This window comes from Cnephaeus nilssonii, assembly GCF_951640355.1.
Source record: "Cnephaeus nilssonii genome assembly, chromosome: 1".
Lineage (NCBI taxonomy): Eukaryota > Metazoa > Chordata > Mammalia > Chiroptera > Vespertilionidae > Cnephaeus > Cnephaeus nilssonii.
Window position 1 is genome coordinate 2,294,350 of NC_137072.1, and position 18,577 is coordinate 2,312,926.

Genomic DNA, 18,577 nt, shown 5'->3' on the forward strand with positions numbered 1-18,577 from the left:
GACACGCGTGTCAGCACTGACACGCGTAGCCATTTCTGAAGACACTCGGCCGCTGAGGTGGCCGCATGCCGAGGATGAAACATCTGCGAAATAATGTTTTTTCCTCAAAGTGACACACTACCCGAGTTATGCTCAGTTTTTTGGCGAAGTTTGACACACCGAGCTCAAAAGGTTGCCCATCACTGACCTAGGATTTTCTGGAGGGAACTCTGGAATTAAGATTTTGTGCTACCCTGGTGGGCCTGAAGAGATCTTGGGAGTCTGAAGGAAGACAGAACAAATGTAAATGTCTACTTGGTCTGGCTCTGGAAAGGGCATATAAAATCCAAAGTTAAAACACTTCGGCTTTAAACCTGACATTCAGGGCCTAGAGGCTGCTCTGGAAATCTGTATTGTACTGAGAGAGAAATAATTGTTGCTGTTTCAGGTAGAGGCCAACAGGTCACATAATGGTAAAGCCTGTAACTAGGGCCAAAGCTCATCTTTGGGCTCCAAGAATGGATCTAGTATCGTGTGCTGACACACCTACCCCACCAGGAACTCCAAATGGCCTTTGAGACTTAAGCCATGAAACTCCAGATTATGTGGTTCTGTGGCCCATAATCCAAACAGGCAACAGCAATCTATATCTCACTCACAATCCAGACCAGTGAACCTAGCGGCTACCCCTCCCATCCTGCTGGATCAGGGAGCACAGGGGAAGGACTGGCTCCAGGGAGAGGGGCCTGGCCGCCAGGAGAGTCTGTCCTTTCTCAGCTTCCCAGTTTCCTGCAGTCCTGGGATTACTTGTTGCTGGGTTGACAGAGGTGAAGATTCAGGAGGATGGCCAATAGAAAAGCGAACTGAGTTATTTGAATTCAGAAAGATGTCCTGGCGCCAGTCATAAGAACAACCCTCCCGAACAAGTCAATTCCCAAAGAAAGAGGATGCCTTGTGCTGACATCATCTGATCAAACCCCATCCTATGAAGCAGGAATTGTCCTGAGTTTACTTTTTAAAAAAATTTTCTTTTCTTTTTTTAATTTAAATTCTTTATTGTTTAAAGCAGCAGTTGCCAGTTGGTGGTCCGCTGACCACTGGTGGTTCGTGAGGTCCGAAAGGCTGGCGACCGCTGGTTTAAAATATTACAGGAGTCTCCTTTTTCCCCCATTGACCTCTCCCCGGCCGCTCCCAACCCCCAGCACATGTCCTCACCCCCCTACTGTCTGTGTCCATTGTTCAGTTTACTTTTAAGGAACTGGACTCTTACACATTAAATTCCAGGATATAGTCATAGGGCTAGTGAATGAAATTGGAACTAAGATATGACGACGAAACACAAGCTTCTATACCAGTGATGGGCAACCTTTTGAGCTCGGTGTGTCAAACTTCGCCAAAAAACTGAGCATAACTCGGGTAGTGTGTCACTTTGAGGAAAAACATTATTTCGCAAATGTTTCATCCTCAGGAGCAGCAAATGTTTCATCCTCGGCATGCGGCCGCCTCAGTGGCGGCGTGTCATCAGAAATGGCTCCGCGTGTCAGTGCTGACACGCGTGTCACAGGCTCGCCATCACTGTTCTATACTATGCTACTTTTCAGCAAAATGACAATCAACTTAAACTCAATGTGACAAATTTTTCTCTATGCATCTAATGTGAGCAAGGATATGCTGGATTTATCTCTGCCAGAGTTTCATGGACAGCATTTTTATAACTGTTGGATGATCAACATCTGTAACCAATAGTTTGCAGCCAACTCTCTAGTTTAATAAATGTGTACTTTAATCTTGGAAATATAGTCAAACTTTGGTTCTTGAACATCTTTAATCTCGACCAAGTTTTTCACAGAAAAAAATGTCTCGGTTGTTGAACCAAACTTCTGTTTTGGTTTTTGACCTGACAACCTTTTCTTGCTGATACCTCAGCAAGATGGCATCTGTCTGGCAACAAAGAAAGGAGAGAATGCTTTTGTTGCTAGCACAATTTTAAAACATAAGGAGGCCAGCCAGAGTGCTAATGTTGCTGAGGGTGTGAGAGAAACAATGACCTTATGCAATTGAAGACGTAGAAAAACTGTTATAGATTTGGAAAAACATTTTAAAAAATATATTTTTGTTGATTTCAGAGAGGAAGGGAGAGGGAGAGAGTGATAGAAATTCAATGATGAGAAACATTGATTGGCTGCCTCCTGCACGCCCCCAACTGGGGATTGAGCCCAAAACCAGGAATTGAACCTCGGACCCTTCAGTCCCCAGTCCAACTGAGCCAAACCAGCCAGTGCTAGAAAAACATTTTTATCCCAAAGCAGACTGACAGCATTTTGGAGGCAATGATATATGAGCAAACAAAGATGCTGCATGTTGAAAGACACCCCTGGAACGTGTGCTGAAAGAACTTCATTTAAAGCTAGTAGGGGGAGGTTTGATAAATTTAAGAAAAGAAGTTTATTTATAGATTAAACACTATATAAGAATGGTTAAAAAAAAGAATGGTTAAAACAGGGAATCATTTGTGGGTCTGGAAAGGGTTAATTCAAGTTGCTTTATTTCTGATGGGGAAAAATGATTGGTTTTCGAACAAATCACTTCTTGAACAGCCTTCCAGAACGAATTATATTCAAGAACCAAGGTTCCACTGTATATCTAGATTTAGAACGTCAGAATGCAACATAGTACAACACTGAGCAGCTCCCTGTCCCCCATAGCTCCAGTGCCGTCCACCACAGAGGGCCATCGATGCCATTCCGCTCTGAATAGGGGAGAACAGGATTCTCCTGGGGGGCATGGCCTTTTCCTTTCAACAACTTCATGTGCTCTCACCACTTCAATACACAAGCATTTACTTCCTGTCTTCAACCAAAGGGCCCAAATAGGCTCACAGAAGAAATTAAAAGATTTTATCCCCAACAGAAACTTACTTTGGGGTTCACGTTTCCCTCCCAGCTTATCTGAGGCGCGGGAAGCAGAGTGAAGGCCTGTGATTCTGCAGGCAGTGTCTGCCTGAGCAGGCCACACCCAGTGGGCTCATTTTCCAGGAAAAGCAAAGAACCTCAAAGAAGAGTCTTTTAACGATTTTCAATGAAGCAACATTGTATCTGCTCTCAAAACTTCGCTGAGTAAAGGCAAGGGTTTACATTTGTTTCACTGACACTTAGGTTATCACTGGTCGGTAGCTGTGATTACTGGGAAACTGGAAAACGCCTTGGAGAAAATGATCATTGACTCATTTCTGACCTAGTATTTCCTGATGCTCAGTTCTGCACCAATACGAATACCTTCTATAGGATTCCTACTCTCCGGGTTCCAGCCCTACTAAAGTACTCACGCGGCCCCATTTGTGCCTCCCAACCCCAACAACAGAGGGGCCTCGCGCTCGCGCTCCGAGGACAGGCGCCCTCCCCGGTTCTCCCTGCCCCGAAGGAGGGCCCAGCTCCAGCCGGCCACGATCTCCAGCCCTCCCCACCCTCCTCCGCTCCGTCCCCGAGGGGTGCACTAGGTGGGGCGGCGCTGAGGGAATGCTGCCGGGCACCCCCACATCTGGGCACCGCCCCAGAGGCCCGGGCACCAGGGCGGCCGGGACCGAGGGCCAGGAGAGCAGCCTCCCCCCACGCGCTCACGGGCGGCAGCCGGCGGCCCAGGCGCCCGAGGGTCTGGGGGGGTCTGCGGCTCCGGGGGCGGATCCTGCCGCCTCTTCGCTGCCTCATTGGCCCACCGAGCGCCACCGTGAGCCCACGGCCGGTGTCCTTCCGCCGAGGAATATAGTCCGCCCCAAAAGGCCACCTGCGGGCGCGCTCCGCCTGCGGCTCTCCTCCTGCAGCGACTGCGCCCCGCGAGCGCGCGGGAGGCGGGCCGGGGAGCGGGGGGCGGGCCGGGGGCGGGGCGGCGGCGGAGGGATCGCGGCGGCCGCGGTCGGGGTAACCTTGAGGCGCAGACGGCGGAGCCGCAGAGCAGGACGCCCCGGACCCGGACCCGGACCGCGCGAGGTGAGCGGGCGGCGGCTGCGCGTGCCCACCGGACCCCGTGCCCGGCCAGTGCGGGGCCCGCTCCGTTCCCCGGGCGCTGGGCCGGGCATCCTGGGCCGGGCCGGGCCGGGCTGGGGGGAGGAGCCGCCTCCCGCACCCGGGCCTGTTCTCCAGAGCAGCGCCCCAGCCCCGCTCCTTCCGGGGCAGACGGGCCGGCCCGCCCTCCTGCCTCCTGCCTCAGCCCCCCTCTGCCCCTCTCGGCCCCCCCACTCCCCCCAACCTTCCCCCCTCTCCTCTCCGCTCCCGGCCCCCCTTCCCCTTCCCCTTCCCCTCATGCGACTCCTTCCGCCGCCTCCTCTCACCCTGCCCGTCACCCCTCCTCCTGGGGCTCCCCTTTACCTCTCCGTGAGGGCCTCTGCCTCCCACCCCCTCCCCGCGCAGGTCCCGGTGCCCTCTGCACCCCACCCCACCCCACCCCACCCCACCCCAGGCAGGCTCCGCATCTCCCCCTCCGCTCCCCTCCCCTCCCCTCCGGTCACGTCGGCTCCCCGCACCCCTGTCCTCCGCGCCGCGCGGCCCTCGCCCCTCCCCCTCCGTTCTGGTCACGTCCGCCCGCTCCCCGCCCCATCCCCCACCCTCCATCCCCCACCCCCCGTCCCCCATCCCCCACCCCCCATCCCCCCATCCCTATCCCCCATCCCCATCCCCACCCCCCACCCTCCATCCCATCTCCCACCCCCACCCCCTATCCCCCATCCCCACCCCCCATCTCCCACCCCACACCCCCACCCCCACCCCTATCCCCCATCCCCATCTCCCACCCCCCATCCCATCCCCCATCCCCCACCCTCCATCCCCCCACCCCCATCCCCCCATCCCTATCCCCCATCCCCACTCCCCATCCCCCCCCATCTCCCCCCCCGTCCCCCATCCCCATCCCCCATCCTCCACCCCCCACCCCCATCCCCCACCCCTATCCCTATCCCCACCCCCATCCCCCATCCTCCATCCCCCACCCCCCCGTCCCCGTCCCCGTCCCCGTCCCCGTCCCCGTCCCCGTCCCCCGGCGCGGTGCGGCCCCTCTCCGTCACGCCTCCGCCTCGGGCTCTCCTGCAGCCCCGGCGCGTGGCCCGGGCACCGCCCGAAGGCAGGTTCTGCGATGGGCAGGTTGGCCCGGGGGCGGCCGGTTCTGTCACCTGCGGCCTTCCCGCCTCGGGAGGAGGAAGGGTGGGTGCTCCTGGACGCCCCAGATCCCCCGGGGGTGGCCGGCGCCGGCCGCCCGGAGAGCGTGGCCGGGCTCCATCCCGCCGCGGCGGGGCTGCACGTACCGCCCGCCTCACCTGCGGCGCCGGCAGTGCGCAGGCGCGGGGGCCACGGGCTCCCGGGCTCCCCGGGCTCCGGGCGGTGGGATGGGGGGCGGGATGGGGGGTGGGCCTGGCGCTGTGTGCGAGGAGTTGTTTGGGGGAAAGCGATGACTAGACCGGTCCTGGTCCACAGTGCTCACAAGCTTTTATAAAAATATATATTTTATTGATTTTTTTACAGAGGAAGGGAGAGAGAAAGAGTTAGAAACATGGATCAGCCGCCTCCTGCACCCCCCCCTCCCCCCCACTGGGGACGTGCCCGCCACCAAGGTACATGCCCTTGACCGGGATCGAACCTGGGCCCTTGAGTCCGCAGGCCGGAGCCACACGGGCCAGGGCCAGTGTTCACAGTCTTACGAGGAAGTTATAGCTGGTTAGTGTGGTGCGGAAGGCACGCCTTTCCTGCTTGGGGAAGGGGGCGGCGGGTGCCAGGAGGCCTCACAAGGGGGCGTCACACCGAGTGTGAGTAAGTAGGGCACCTTATGGTCTGGAGGTTATTTAAAGGCAAGGTCATGGAAAGGTACCCCTGGCTGCTTATGCATGTCTTCACAACAGGGTGCTAGTCCTCCAGTACCAGAGAGCCTGGTGGACGGAGGCAGTGGGAAGTTGTCGGCAGACTTTTGAGATTATGTTTGACTCATTAACATATTGATAAAAATAATGAAAGGAATTCGGCCTCAGGAGCTCAGTTTTCCCCTGTGGAAACCTGGAGTAACATTTTTCTCTGATGGTTGGAAAGGCTGGTTTTTAGACACACACACCACGTTCAATAGTGCAGTGTCTAATCTATGATGAGATCTCAAGAAGCAATGCCTCCAAATGTATACTTTCAGTCACTGAACAAATTAGTACATAATTGGGCATGAGGGCTCATCTCCGTGCCATCCCCACACACAGCTCATCGTTATCCTTGGGAGTCTAAGTGCCAGATACCTCCTCAGGGATCCTGGTACAGTGTTTACAAAGTAACTAACAGCGTTACTTTGAAACTCTCCATTTGCAACCGGTTTTTTGGTCTCCTGAGAATAAGGACTTCTAGACACAAAGGCAAGGGGGTGGGGGATTTCAGTCTTTAGTGTTTGGCTATAAGAAACAAATTTGCAACCCCAAGACTGAAATCTTTACCTTCTACTCCCATCTGCCTAGATTCTAGGATTTGCCCAGCCAGCTGGTCAGGATGGCAGTAGCCCCCTCCTGGCCGCACTGGAGGCGTGGCCACTCCCTGGGGTAACAGGAGGGCCTAGGTCAGGACTCCCACTCTGTAGCATTGTTAGCAAATAATTTGTCCTCTGGTTATTCAAGGATGCTGCTGGGAATACAGTGGGGCTGTTCAGAAGGTCTGGTATGTTACAGCATCTTTGGGGTGGGGGCGGGGAGGCTCTGTGGGGAAGATGACTCAACCTTTCAATTTAACTGCTTTTGAGAGAATTCTCTTCGTTGGGTGAGTAGAAAACTATATTGTGACCTTTGCAGGTTTAAAAAGTCCCCTCTCCCCTTTCAGTGAGTCAAATAATGAAACATGCATTTCCTAGTTAAAAATATCTCAGCTAAATGAAAAGTGGTTGGTCCAGGTCCCAGGCTCAGTACTGTTCAAGAGCAGAAGTGCAGCGCAGCAGACACCTACACCCAGTCTGTGCACCTGCATTCCAGAGCCTTCTGTGCGCAGCCTCTTAGATAAGGGCTGTAGTAGACCTGAATAAGACCTGGAAGAATGTCCTTGAACTCATTTCTGAGTTACTGGATTTGAGCCAGAAGATAAGGACATTAGTCTCTTCCTGTCTACTACAGCTGCTCTCATTTTAATCACTGCATTAGAAGTAAATTTAGTGTTGAATTTAAAGTTTAACCAAGAGCATTAGTGGGTCTTTAAGAAATGTACCCTCAGTGATTTGGCAAATTTGGTCGCTGTGACTCCAAACAGCTAGCACGATATGGGAGTTATTTCTGTGCCTTGAATGTTGGGACATCGATGTGGAGTCATAGGAAAAACGATTTCATTTTTTAAAACTGTTTATTTCTTAATGTTGAGGCAATGGAAGAAATGAGGAAATGGTTGTGAGTTGGAAGGTAGAAAAAATGCCACTCTTGCATTAAAAACTCATACTAGCCCTTGCTGGTTTGGCTCAGTGGATAGAGCGTAGGCCTGAGGACTAAAGGGTCCCAGGTTCGAGTCCAGCCAAGGGCACATGCTGGGTTGCAGGCTCGATCCCCAGTAGGGGGCATGCAGGAGGCAGCCGATCAATGATTCTCATCATTGATGTTTCTGTCTACCTCTTCCTCTCCCTTCCTCTCTGAAATCAATAAAAATATATTTTAAAAAAACACACCTCATACTACATAAGTTTTAATCTATTTTGCTTCCGTTTTTATGAAAACATGCCAAGAGGTGTTATTCTGACCCAGAGCTAAGGCTGAGATCAAGGTGGGGAAAGTGACTCATTTGATACTATTATTATTTCTGAATCATTTTGAGGATCCACATTGAAATCCAATTGACCGGCTCACCACAAGAATGTGAACAGTTTTCTTGCAATCTTGTGAGATGTATAAGTGACTTATTTGGTAAAAGGTCTTATAGTACCTTGAGTCATCACTTTAAGCATCACATTCTGGTACAGATGGAGATAGAGCTAAATGAAGACCATTCTTAATGCCACCATACATTCTCCGAGAGGCAACCTTAGACTAAATAAATGAATAGTCTGCTTCTTCAGAACTTTGTCAAAGAAGCTTTTTGGGGAAAGGTGAGCCAAAGGGGGTGGGGGGTGGTATAGTGCAGCTGGGCTGGGCCCCTGAGCAGGCTCCACCCCCGCGGTGGTTTGTGCCAGTCTGCACGTAGGCGGGAGACTGCAGTACCCCTGGTGGCCTCTGAGACTAACTCCCCCACTTCTGACCACAGGCAGAGCCCTGGCGCTCTAAGCCTCTTTCCGGATGTCAGCAAGCTGTATTTGGAAGTCAGGCGGGGGCTGTGGTGGGGAGATGCCAGGACCCCACTGTGAGGGCAGTGAGGCTGCTGGTCGTAGCATTTCTGAATGAGGCAGGTTAGCTGATACAGTCCAAAATTTTTTCTGAAAGAAGCCCATCCCTCCTAAACATCTTTAATTAACCTACAGAGAGATAATGTTTCTTTCACTTTAGACTACAGGTGTCTCTCCTGCCTTAGGTATGAGTCCTCTGAGTCAGTTTGGTATGAGACAAAACCGTGCACATTTTGGAGAAGCTCTGGAGTTTCGATCTAGGTAAAATGTAGGGCGGTAAAGACTTGATATCTAATATCCCTCTTTTGTTATTATTTTAGAGAGCAGACTAACAAAAGTTACCCATCCGATGGTATCAAATGTTGGCGAAGGGGTTAGGTAGGGCAAGAGCTGACATACTGGATATTGTAAATGGATATAACCACTTTGGAGAGCAATTCAGCAATATTTAGTAAAGTAGAAAATAAGCATACCTTATGGCCCAGGAATTTTATTTCTAGGTACTTAGAAGCTCACACCTGCACAATGAGACATATACTAGGAAAGTAACAGTATTGAAAGCTGGGGGAAATAGGCATAAAGGGGGTGGGGGGAAATGGCCAACCAGTAAGGGAATATATAAATAAAGCATCTAGCTGTGCAGTGGGCTGGTGTAGTAGTTCACATGAATTTATTAGATCTGTATATTAACTGGATAGATGTTAAATGTGCTGAATGAAAAAGCAAGTGTGATGATATTTGTACAGTATACTGTTTAGGGCATTTTAGAGAACAGCAATATTACAGGGCTCAGTATAGCTATGGACACACTTAAATGAACTGGAAGGATAAAAAATGTGTGATATTGGTTGGTGTCAATGTTTTTGATGGGGTGTGGAAGAGCTGAAGGGACCTGGGGATGGAGAAGAATAAACTATAAAATTGTAATTGTTTTTTTTAAAGTCTGAAAAGAAATTTGGCTAAATGTTAATGGTCAGTTCTGGGTGGCAGATATACAGATGTTAATATTTCTTTCGTTCAAAACAAAAAAGAAGTAAACCTACTAAGGTCAGTGTAGGAAGAGGTCAGTGCTCTTGGCCAGCCGGCACTGCCCTCCTTTTTCTCCCTCCAGCTGTGATGCAGGTCGGCTCCTCCTTTAAATGCTGAGGCCAGCACCCAGCCTGGTTGTACCTGACTTGGAAGAGCCTAAACCAAAATATGAATCCCATGCCTGGAAGCACTGCTCATTACCTTAAGCCTGGTAGGAAGCACCGTAACAGCACAGCAAAGCTTCACCCGAACTTCCTCCTTTGGGCTGAAACAAGTTCTCTGCTCTGAGCATGTGCAGTCAAACCGGGAAATCCTTGGCATCTAAGGACACGGAGCTTTCCCTGACTTGGGACTTCCTGCCCTGGAGTTGACTGTCCATTTGGGTTGGGCCCTTTTGTGTCCTATTCCACACTCTAGTTTGAAAAATGACCTTAGGCTCCTGCTTACAAGGTTTAAGTCACTTCGTTCTGGCCCTGAATAAATAAAAGCAAGGGGGTTTTACTTGAACCCACAGGTAACCAGGTAAACTACACTTTGCTTTCTGTTATGGGCCTGCTGAGGGTAGCACAGACTTCTAACTCACATCTCTTAGTTAAAAATTGCTTACCCTCCATAACCCACTCTATATGCAAACAGACTGTCGTTCCTCTAACTACATCAGGATGCATGCCCATTCACTCCAGACTCTCGGTTCTGGGGAGAGAGCTAGGGAGCAGGCTGGCCTGAAGCCTTGTGCAGGATATTATGGTGTAAACTTTGTAATAAATTCTGATCTTCTGAAGATTTGGGAATTTAAAGGCCTTCATGCTGGCTTAGGGACTTGGAGGCCCAAGTAGGAAATTGATGTGAGAGTGAGGAAGACAGTTGTAGGCATCAGGCGTCATCATTATTGGGTTAGTCTGTGTGGTGAGACTGGCATTAAAGCAAAATTGGTGCAGAAATTCCTGGCTGGTTAAAAATTGGCATATGCACGTATAAGTTCATAGGCCAGGCTGTTTACTAGGGAAGAATGATTTGGGCCTGTGTGAGCCATAGAATTGGTGGAGTGAAGTGTGAATCTTTCCCAGAACAGCTTGCCAACAGTATAGGCTCTAAGAAGTAGCATGTTGGGGGTTTTTGTATGAATCCCCCAACTCCCTGCAGGTTTCTGAAGAGTGGCACAAATGATACTACAGCTGTGGAGCGCCAGGAGCCGCTTGATAAGAAAGGAAAGGTGGGAATAGGAGCCCCTGGAGCTGAGCTGACTGCCTGCTCTGTCCGGAGGCCTCTGACGGTGTCTTGTTTCCGACCCAGGAGAAATGGCTCTGCGGAAGGTCCTGCTGCAGGGGCTGAGGCTCAAGAATAAAGCTCCTGTACCTGGGCACGGCGTTGGCCCCCACCAGTGGATACACCGGGCTGCCGCTGCTGCCCGGAGGTTGGCGCTGCACGGCTGTGCCTCCCGAGGAGGAGGGTGCAGTGAGAGCCTGAGGGGCTGGGCGGCGTGTGCTGGCAGGCCCTGTCCAGGCGCCCGCAGGAGGAGGGGAGCTCTTCCCGGAGGCGGGCCCTGAGAAGCCAGGGCTGTGGCTTTCCAGAAAGTGTTTTAGGCAGAATTCTAGGTGGTTGGTGGGATTGGCAGCTTGTGCTCTGGAGGCCTCGGAGACAGGCAGGGAGACCAGTTAGTTGGTGAGCCAGGGATAAGACATGAGGTCTCTGGTTTGGTAGAAGCCTTTAAGGACATGCTGAGACCTTGTAGGAGTCTGGACTGACTTGATGACAAGCAAGGGTTTTTTTTATTGCTGGTATGTATTTCCACTCAAATACCAAATAAGTTTTTATTAGTTATTTTTGTGAACACATATACCTGGGTGAACATAAAATCAGAGCTTGTAAACCTTGATTTAATTTGAGATGGTGAAATAGGGTTAGTGTTTGAGCCCCATATAATTGTATCTGCTAATAGCATTTCCTGGTCCTGGAGGCAGGCCTTCTGTCCCAGAACACCGTTGTAACAAAGATTTTGCTATGAAGCCTGAGGACAGACTAAACAGGAAAAGAAGTTTGCTGGATTTGGTCATGTAACTAACAGGTTTTTGCATTGAATTTTTCTATGAACTATATTATTAATATTTTTATTTTATTTATTTGCTTTGAGGTTCTGAATGCATCAGGTTGAGTTTTTTTTTTTTTTTAATATGTTTTTATTGATTTCAGAGAGGAAGGGAGAGATAGAAACATCAATGATGAGAGAGAATCATTGATCAGTTGCCTCCTGCATGCCCCCTCCTGGGGATCAGACCTGCAATCCGGTATGTGCCCTGACAGGGAATTGAACCAGGACCTCCTGGTTCATAGGTCAATGCTCAACCCTGAGCCACACTGGCGGGGCGGGGTTGACCTTTTTAAGCCAGTGAAACTGTCCAATTGTGACCTAGGGCTAAGATGCGTTATCTTACCTGCAACACTTAAACAGAGTATTCCTGAAGTATATAAAACAGCAATTGCTTAATAGAACCGGGAGATTCATATTTGTGTTTTGTTTTTGTTATATCCTATATAATAAAGAGGTAATATTGCAAAATGACCATCACACCCTCACAAAAGATGGCCGCCCCCATGTGGTCACAAGATGGTCAGCAGGGGAGGGCAGTTGTGGGCGATCAGGCCATCAGGGGAGGGCATTTAGGGGCAACCAGGCCAGGAGGGGAGGACAGTTGGGGGGGACCAGGCTGGCAGGGGAGGCAGTTGGGGGCGATCAGGCTGGCAGGGGAGTGGTTAGGGGGTGATCAGGCTGGCAGGCAGAAGCAGTTAGGGGCAATCAGGCAGGCAGGCAGGTGAGCGGTTGAGCGGTTGGGAGCCAGCAGTCCCGGATTGTGAGAGGGATCCCAGTTTGGAGAGGGTGCAGGCTGGGCTGAGGGACAACCGCCCCCGCCCCCCCCCCCCCCCCCCCCCCCGCCGCACCAACTTCATGCACCGGGCCTCTAGTACGTGTGTGTGTGTGTGTGTGTGTGTGTGTGTGTGTGTGTTGATTTCAGAGAGGGAGAGAGAGAATTATCAGTGATAAGAGAGAATCATTAATCGGCTGCCTCCTGCATGGCCCTTACTGGGGATCAAGCCTGCAATCCAGGCATGTGCCCTTGACCAGAATCGAATCCGGGACCCTTCAGTTCCCAGGCTGATGCTCTATCCACTGAGCCAAACCAGCCAGGGCATCATATTTGTTTTTAATTTCAACACTTTTACCAGGATGCTTGTAAATACATTGTTTTTAGAAGAGATATATTTATAATTTTTCTTATTATAAAAGTTTTTCATATTAGTAAATTCATTAGTAAAGACAAGAAAAATTTTGCTGTACTCCTATCACCCTGACAACATACTGTTAATATTTGGGTAGCTATCCTCCTAGTCCTTTTATGTATGTTTAATTTAATGTCGGTTCCACCTGAAAAAAGGGAAGAGGAATCAGGTTTTTGTATAGTAGTAAAATATTTTTTTAATATATTTTTTATTTTTATTGATTTCAGAGAGGAAGGGAGAGGGGGAGAGAGAGAGAGAGAGAAAAACATCAATGATGAGAGAGAATCACTGATTGGCTGCCTCCTGCATGCCCCCTACTGGGGATTGAGCCTGCAACTCAGGTATGTGCCCTTAACTGGACTCGAACCCGGGACCCTTCAGTCTGCAGGTCAACGCTCTACCCACTGAGCCAAACCAGCTAAGGCAGTAGTAAAAGATTTTACCGGGAAAGAAATTGCCCCCAACTGCCCTCCCCTGCGGGCCATCTTGTGTTAGGGTAGGGGATAAAGCATCATAGAGGGGCCAGTAAGAACTAACTTTTACCTGTGAGTTTTCTGTTACTGGTTTCTTGACATTTTCTTGGGAAGCGTGTGTTTTCTCTGTAACATAGCTGAATCTCTAGGAGCAGGCACTCCCAGGGTACCTGGGTATTGAAGTAATTTTCCATCACCCCAAAGAGCTTTAGTTACACTCAGCTTTCACCTTAACCCTCGTACAGCTCCGCAGGGAAGACCTTACTCAGCTCCGAGCAGTCTTTGCAAGTGGGGCCAAGGAGCTACCCTGGGCCAAAGAGAGAGCATTATGTCACCGGGAGCCCAAGCCAGGAGAACATGAGGTATGACCAATAATCAGTGGCTCCAGCCAGATCTTTGCAAGGAGACCCTAATGTCTCAGGTCTAGGTGAAGAGCCAGATGATGCTTTTAAAGAAGAGTGGGGTTAGTTACTCCAACCCAGTCATTCAGACCTTATTTTGTTCATGACACAGTCTTTGGGTTGGATGGCTCTCGCTACTTGGAGGCCCCAATGAGGCCTTTGTGTCCCAGTTGGCTCCGTATGCCTCCTGCAGCGTCCATCTCCTCAGTCACGTTCCCTTAACAGCCATACTTACTGAAGCCTGGCTGGGTGTTCTGAAGGCATGCAAGCCCTGCTTCAACTGTGAGTGCAAGCACAGGGGCCTTGGCTGTCCAGCCATCCTGCCACAAATCAGAAGTTCCTCAGATTTGGCATGGGAGAGTGGAGATACAACTTTGATTTTGACAGAAAGGCATTAAGACACGCGAAAAGGTATTCAGCAGACACTGGGATATGTCCAAGTGCTTAAAGGTACAGAACCAAATAGATCATGGAGGAGAGGGTTGACGTTGATTTTGGGGGACCTGGTAAGTATTAGGGAGTTATTAGGAAATGCACATTGAAAAGAAACAGTGTGTTTGCTATGTGGAATAGTTAGCCAGTATCTTGTTTTTTATTTTAAAAGTTTTAGATTCTGTATTTGAAGACTTACAGCCATCAGTTTTGAACAGCTGACAAAAGATTTGCTCACAACTGGTTACAAAGCTTTTGGGGCTTTTACCAGATTTCTTGAAGATGGCAAACATGAGTTTAGTTGCATGCTCTCTGGATCCACCCAGAGAGGCCACAGAGTCAGGGATGGAAGAGAAGTAGTAAGGTTCTATGTATTGGGAGGGTGTGGGGGTATTTGAAGCCCTGAGACTGAGGAGGAGGTGGGACAGGCTAAAAAGGGATTTGTTCCTGAGCCTGGACTGAGGCATTAAGCTTGGGCTTTGGAAGGAATGGCCCTTGGTCTGGGAACTGGAGGAAGGGGACAGCCTGCTCTGAGGAGCGTCCCGCTTCTGCTGCTCCCTTGCCTAACAGGTCTTCACGGCACTGGCCACGAGCTTCTCACTTTGTCTCACATCCGCTAACTGGCTGAGTGAGTTTAGTTAAAAGTTAGTAATGCAGAAAAGCAAAGGTCAGGACAGTTGGCAGGGTTGTACCGCTGGCTGGTTAATTACCTGGAACACATGGTCTTTGTTACTGGGAGTGGTGTGCTTGTCAGACTTCAAAGCGGAATCAGGATGGTGCATCAGAAAATCATTTGGGAAAAAGATTTGACGAGCAACTTTAATCTTCTCTTGTTGCAAATATAGCTCATTTTAGAACTAGACTAGAGCCATTGTGGTTATCCTTGGTTTTATGCAAATTGCTTTGCATATCCTAAAGTCCTGAGCAAAAGTAGATGTGGTTTTTAGGTACACACTCCTGGGACAAGATTTTGCATTCAGAATTCCGGTGGGACTTTGCTTCCTGCCTGGGGATTGGTTTTTATTGCCCATCAGCAAGCTCGGTCCTACTCGGGCGAGTCGAATGAATTTATGTGGTGCTTTGGATGAGTGAAAATCTAGGACTCCGGAGCTAGGAGGACTGCCTGGGTGGTGGTTGTCTTTAGAACTAGGAACGGCACTTGGAGTTTGGGTGGGAATTGTTAAGAGGCAATGTGAATGCCCCACCCATCGCACATGTTTGTAGCTTTGAGACAACTTTTCATACAAAGATCTGATTTACTGAGGCTCTAAACTAGGAGTCAGTTGTTTATATCACTGGAAGGTGGTTACAATTTTCTTTTGAGTAAGCTCCTTCCGGGCATGTAAAATGATAATGTTTATAGGATTATCAGGAAAGCTGTCAAGGTAGAAACTAGGCCAGTGTGAGGGAGGTCTGCTTAGAGTGGATGCCTGGGAAGTACATGCATTGGGTCTGAGGTTTTAACTTGCTCACGGTTCCGTGAGCCCTTTGCCTGACTTGAGGAACACCCACATGGTCAGAGTATGCGGGCTCCCTGCAGCTTGTGCACAAAACGTGCGTGTTGAGTTAATGTGTAAGGGGAACGGCCTCCTGTGCCAAGCGGTGAAGAACATCCCAGGCTTCTCAGACTCATCACGCTCCTCATTCCCCTCGGCCCAGGACCTCAGAAGCCATGTCGAAGCCCCAGAGTGATGTCGGCACTGCCTTCATCCAGACGCAGCAGCTGCATGCAGCCATGGCTGACACGTTCCTGGAGCACATGTGCCGCCTGGACATTGATTCGCCGCCCATCACCGCCCGGAACACTGGCATCATCTGTACCATCGGTGAGTGGGGCCATCGCGCGTGGGTTATCCCTCCTAAAACAAGGCTTCATGTGAAGTGATCTTTTCTCCTAAAAAGAATAAATGTAGCAAACCTGGCTGTGAGTGGGATTCTGCACAGATTCTTGTGGGAACGCGGGTCATAGGAAGCTCAGTAAAGAATTGGTGTGCTTTGTTTCTGCTGACAGCAACGTTAAGAAGGCATCTCCCTTCTAGTGTCTCTGTGGGATCATCTCCAAGACCAAGGATGGATCTTCTTGTCATTCTCTGCAACCAAGATTCTATGGTTGGACATCTGGCTTCAGGGAGAGCAACATATTAAGAGTTCTTTAATCCTAAGCAAGTTTCAAGTATTAATCCTTTGAATAATTAAGACTTATGTCTTTAAAACTTTGTTTACTAGGCCCTGCTTCCCGATCAGTGGAGATGTTGAAGGAGATGATTAAATCTGGAATGAACGTGGCTCGCATGAACTTTTCTCATGGAACTCACGAGGTGAGCCTTGGCTGGGCAGTTTGGCCACTGAGATGGCTTGTAAGGTGCAGTGTTTATTTGGCACCAGTGGACCAGGCAAGAACGGGGTTTACAGCCAGTGGGAAAATGGCCTTCACTAGCCTATTCCTTCTCTCCTTTTCCCCTCTCCTGCCATCTCAACTGGCTGTGTCGCCTTAAACAAAGACTTGTCAATGGCCATGGTTCTCCCACATACATGGGCTACCATTGGTCCTTACAAAGGAAAGTGGAAGGATTCTACTGGAACCCTCCCTGAGCCATTAGGGGTCCTGGCCACAGGGCTTGACACTCCCACACAGGGTTTCTGGACTGGCCCGTAATGCAGTGACGAACCAGAAGGTCACCCTGCATGTTGATTCTGGCCTAGTTTAGACCAAGAGAACTGGGCAGGTCCAGGAGAAGGGTTTCCACTATGGCAAGTTAAGGACTGAGTTAAAGCACTAGCAGGTGCCCCGTTAGCACAGTAGGTAGTGCATCAGTCTCACAAAGCACTAACACTGCCTGGCATTTAATTCCCCACTTCATCAGCATTGTGTTCCCAATCTCTCCCTTCCCGAGGGTTCAAGTCCTAACACTTTCCCAGGAAGCTGGGAGGATTGTGTGGGGCTGTTTATAAGCTGACTTGACCTGTGGAAACTGGCCTTACCAGGGACCAGGTGGCAGCTATTGGGAGCTCCTCCATTCCTGCTTCTGCTCCCAAGGTCAGAATGCCTTTCAAAAGCCTTCAGGCTCAACCATAGGTCCTGGGATTTCACACTGGCACTGATAGAAGAGTAATGGATGAGGCAAACTTTCCCTGCTCGTTGTTATTGTTGTTAATCCTCACCTGAGGATATTTTTCCATTGGTTTTTGGGAGAGTAGAAGAGAGAGGGAAAGACAGAGAGAAACATCGAAAGACAGAGAGAAATAGAGAAACCAGGGAGGAGCCTGCAACCAAGGTATATGCCCTTGACCTGACGGACTTTGGTCCACAGGCTGACACTCTATCCACTGAGCCAAACCGACTAGGGCCAAACTTTCCCCACTCTTGACTTCTGTACTTCCTATTCAGAATAAAGAGAATGCTACCCTATATGGGCAGGGGTGAGGGGTTGCCCTCTGGTATTTGGAAGTTGGTGTTAAGTGTAGACTAAAAATAAAGCCTCAGGAAGAGCAATCCAAGAGGTGAATTCCTCCTCTGGAAACATGAGACTTCATCATGGGTTCCCAACCCATTTTCCATCAACAGCCTATGGCCTGGCAGGTAGCCGGCCTCCAAATGTCACGGGGACCTGACCAAGCTCAGCAGAACTGCTCAGCAGGCACTCTGGCAGTTAGAACACACCATGGCATTCCCTGATTTCCCAAAGGTCGGGGTCCTCCACAGGAGTCACCAGGGATTACTTAGCCCAAAAAGAGAGCTAAAGACATTGTGAAAATGGGTTCACTATTGATCCCTGCTGCTGGATCAGCGGTTCAGGGTCTCCTGTGTGCAGGGGAGGGAGCAGAAATAGAGTTTAAGATGTTGACCTTTAACTGAGCTTTGTGGCCTCTTCCATCCAGTAAAATAAAACCGCACAGCCCTGAAATGGCCAGGGCAAGTGCTGTCTGCTGCACCTGCTGGATGGGGGCTGGCTCCGGGATTTAACTTAAAGAGACATTTGGAGGTAATCTGTGCTTTTAACTCTTATTCACAGATTAGAATTAAAATTAAAAAAAAAAAAAGTCCCTCATGCAGGTTTATTTTCGGTTTTTGGCCAGGATGAGGTTGTCCCTGGGATCTGGACTTTGGAAGCTGATCTGAAATTGTTCTAATCCTATATCATAAAGAGCTGATATGCTAATGGTCATTACACCGTGAGGCATAATGACGGATCACCAGGAGGGTGGGGCAGCGAGCTACCTGCAGTGGAGAGCTATGAGCAGCCGGGGGTCGGCCGGCCAGCTGAGGCCAGTGGCAGCGAGCTACTCGTGCACGGATTCGTGCACAGGGTTACTAGTATTCTATAACTAGAGACCCAGGGCACGGTAATTTGTGCACTGGGGTGGGGCGCGCCTCAGCCCGGCCTGTGCCCTTTCGAAGTCCGGGAGCCCTCGGGGGATGTCCGTCTGATGGCGGGGAGCCCTAAGCTGCAGTCTGGCCTCAGGAGCAGGCCGGCCCTGCCCCCCCCCCTGCCACCCTGCCCCCCAACGCTGCGCCGCGCCGCCACCACTGGTGGCCTTTCTCTGATGACCAGAGGTGACTGTGGGCTGGCCCTGCCCCCCATCGCTGCCCTGCCCTGCCCTGCCACTGGTGGCCTGCCTCTGCAGGAGGCGAGGGGGATGGTGCCTGCCAGCAAGCGACCGGTCCCACCCCCGTCACACCAC

At 50.4% G+C, this 18,577-nt stretch overlaps 1 protein-coding gene across 3 annotated transcripts in view; it reads left to right on the plus strand.

Moving 5' to 3' along the window:
- The first annotated feature begins 3,842 nt into the window (after positions 1–3,842).
- Positions 3,843–18,577, plus strand: part of PKM (pyruvate kinase M1/2) — a 31,423-nt gene continuing 16,688 nt past the window's right edge. The window contains exons 1-3 of one of the 3 annotated variants that reach the window (XM_079781920.1): positions 3,843–3,962; positions 15,554–15,720; positions 16,121–16,212. In XM_079781920.1, the coding sequence (XP_079638046.1) occupies positions 15,567–15,720; positions 16,121–16,212 (246 nt within the window). In that variant the 5' untranslated portion in view covers positions 3,843–3,962; positions 15,554–15,566. Of the gene's footprint in view, positions 3,963–13,281; positions 13,424–15,553; positions 15,721–16,120; positions 16,213–18,577 lie in introns of those variants that run through there. The other 2 variants (XM_079781919.1, XM_079781921.1) reach the window with 2 other exon arrangements.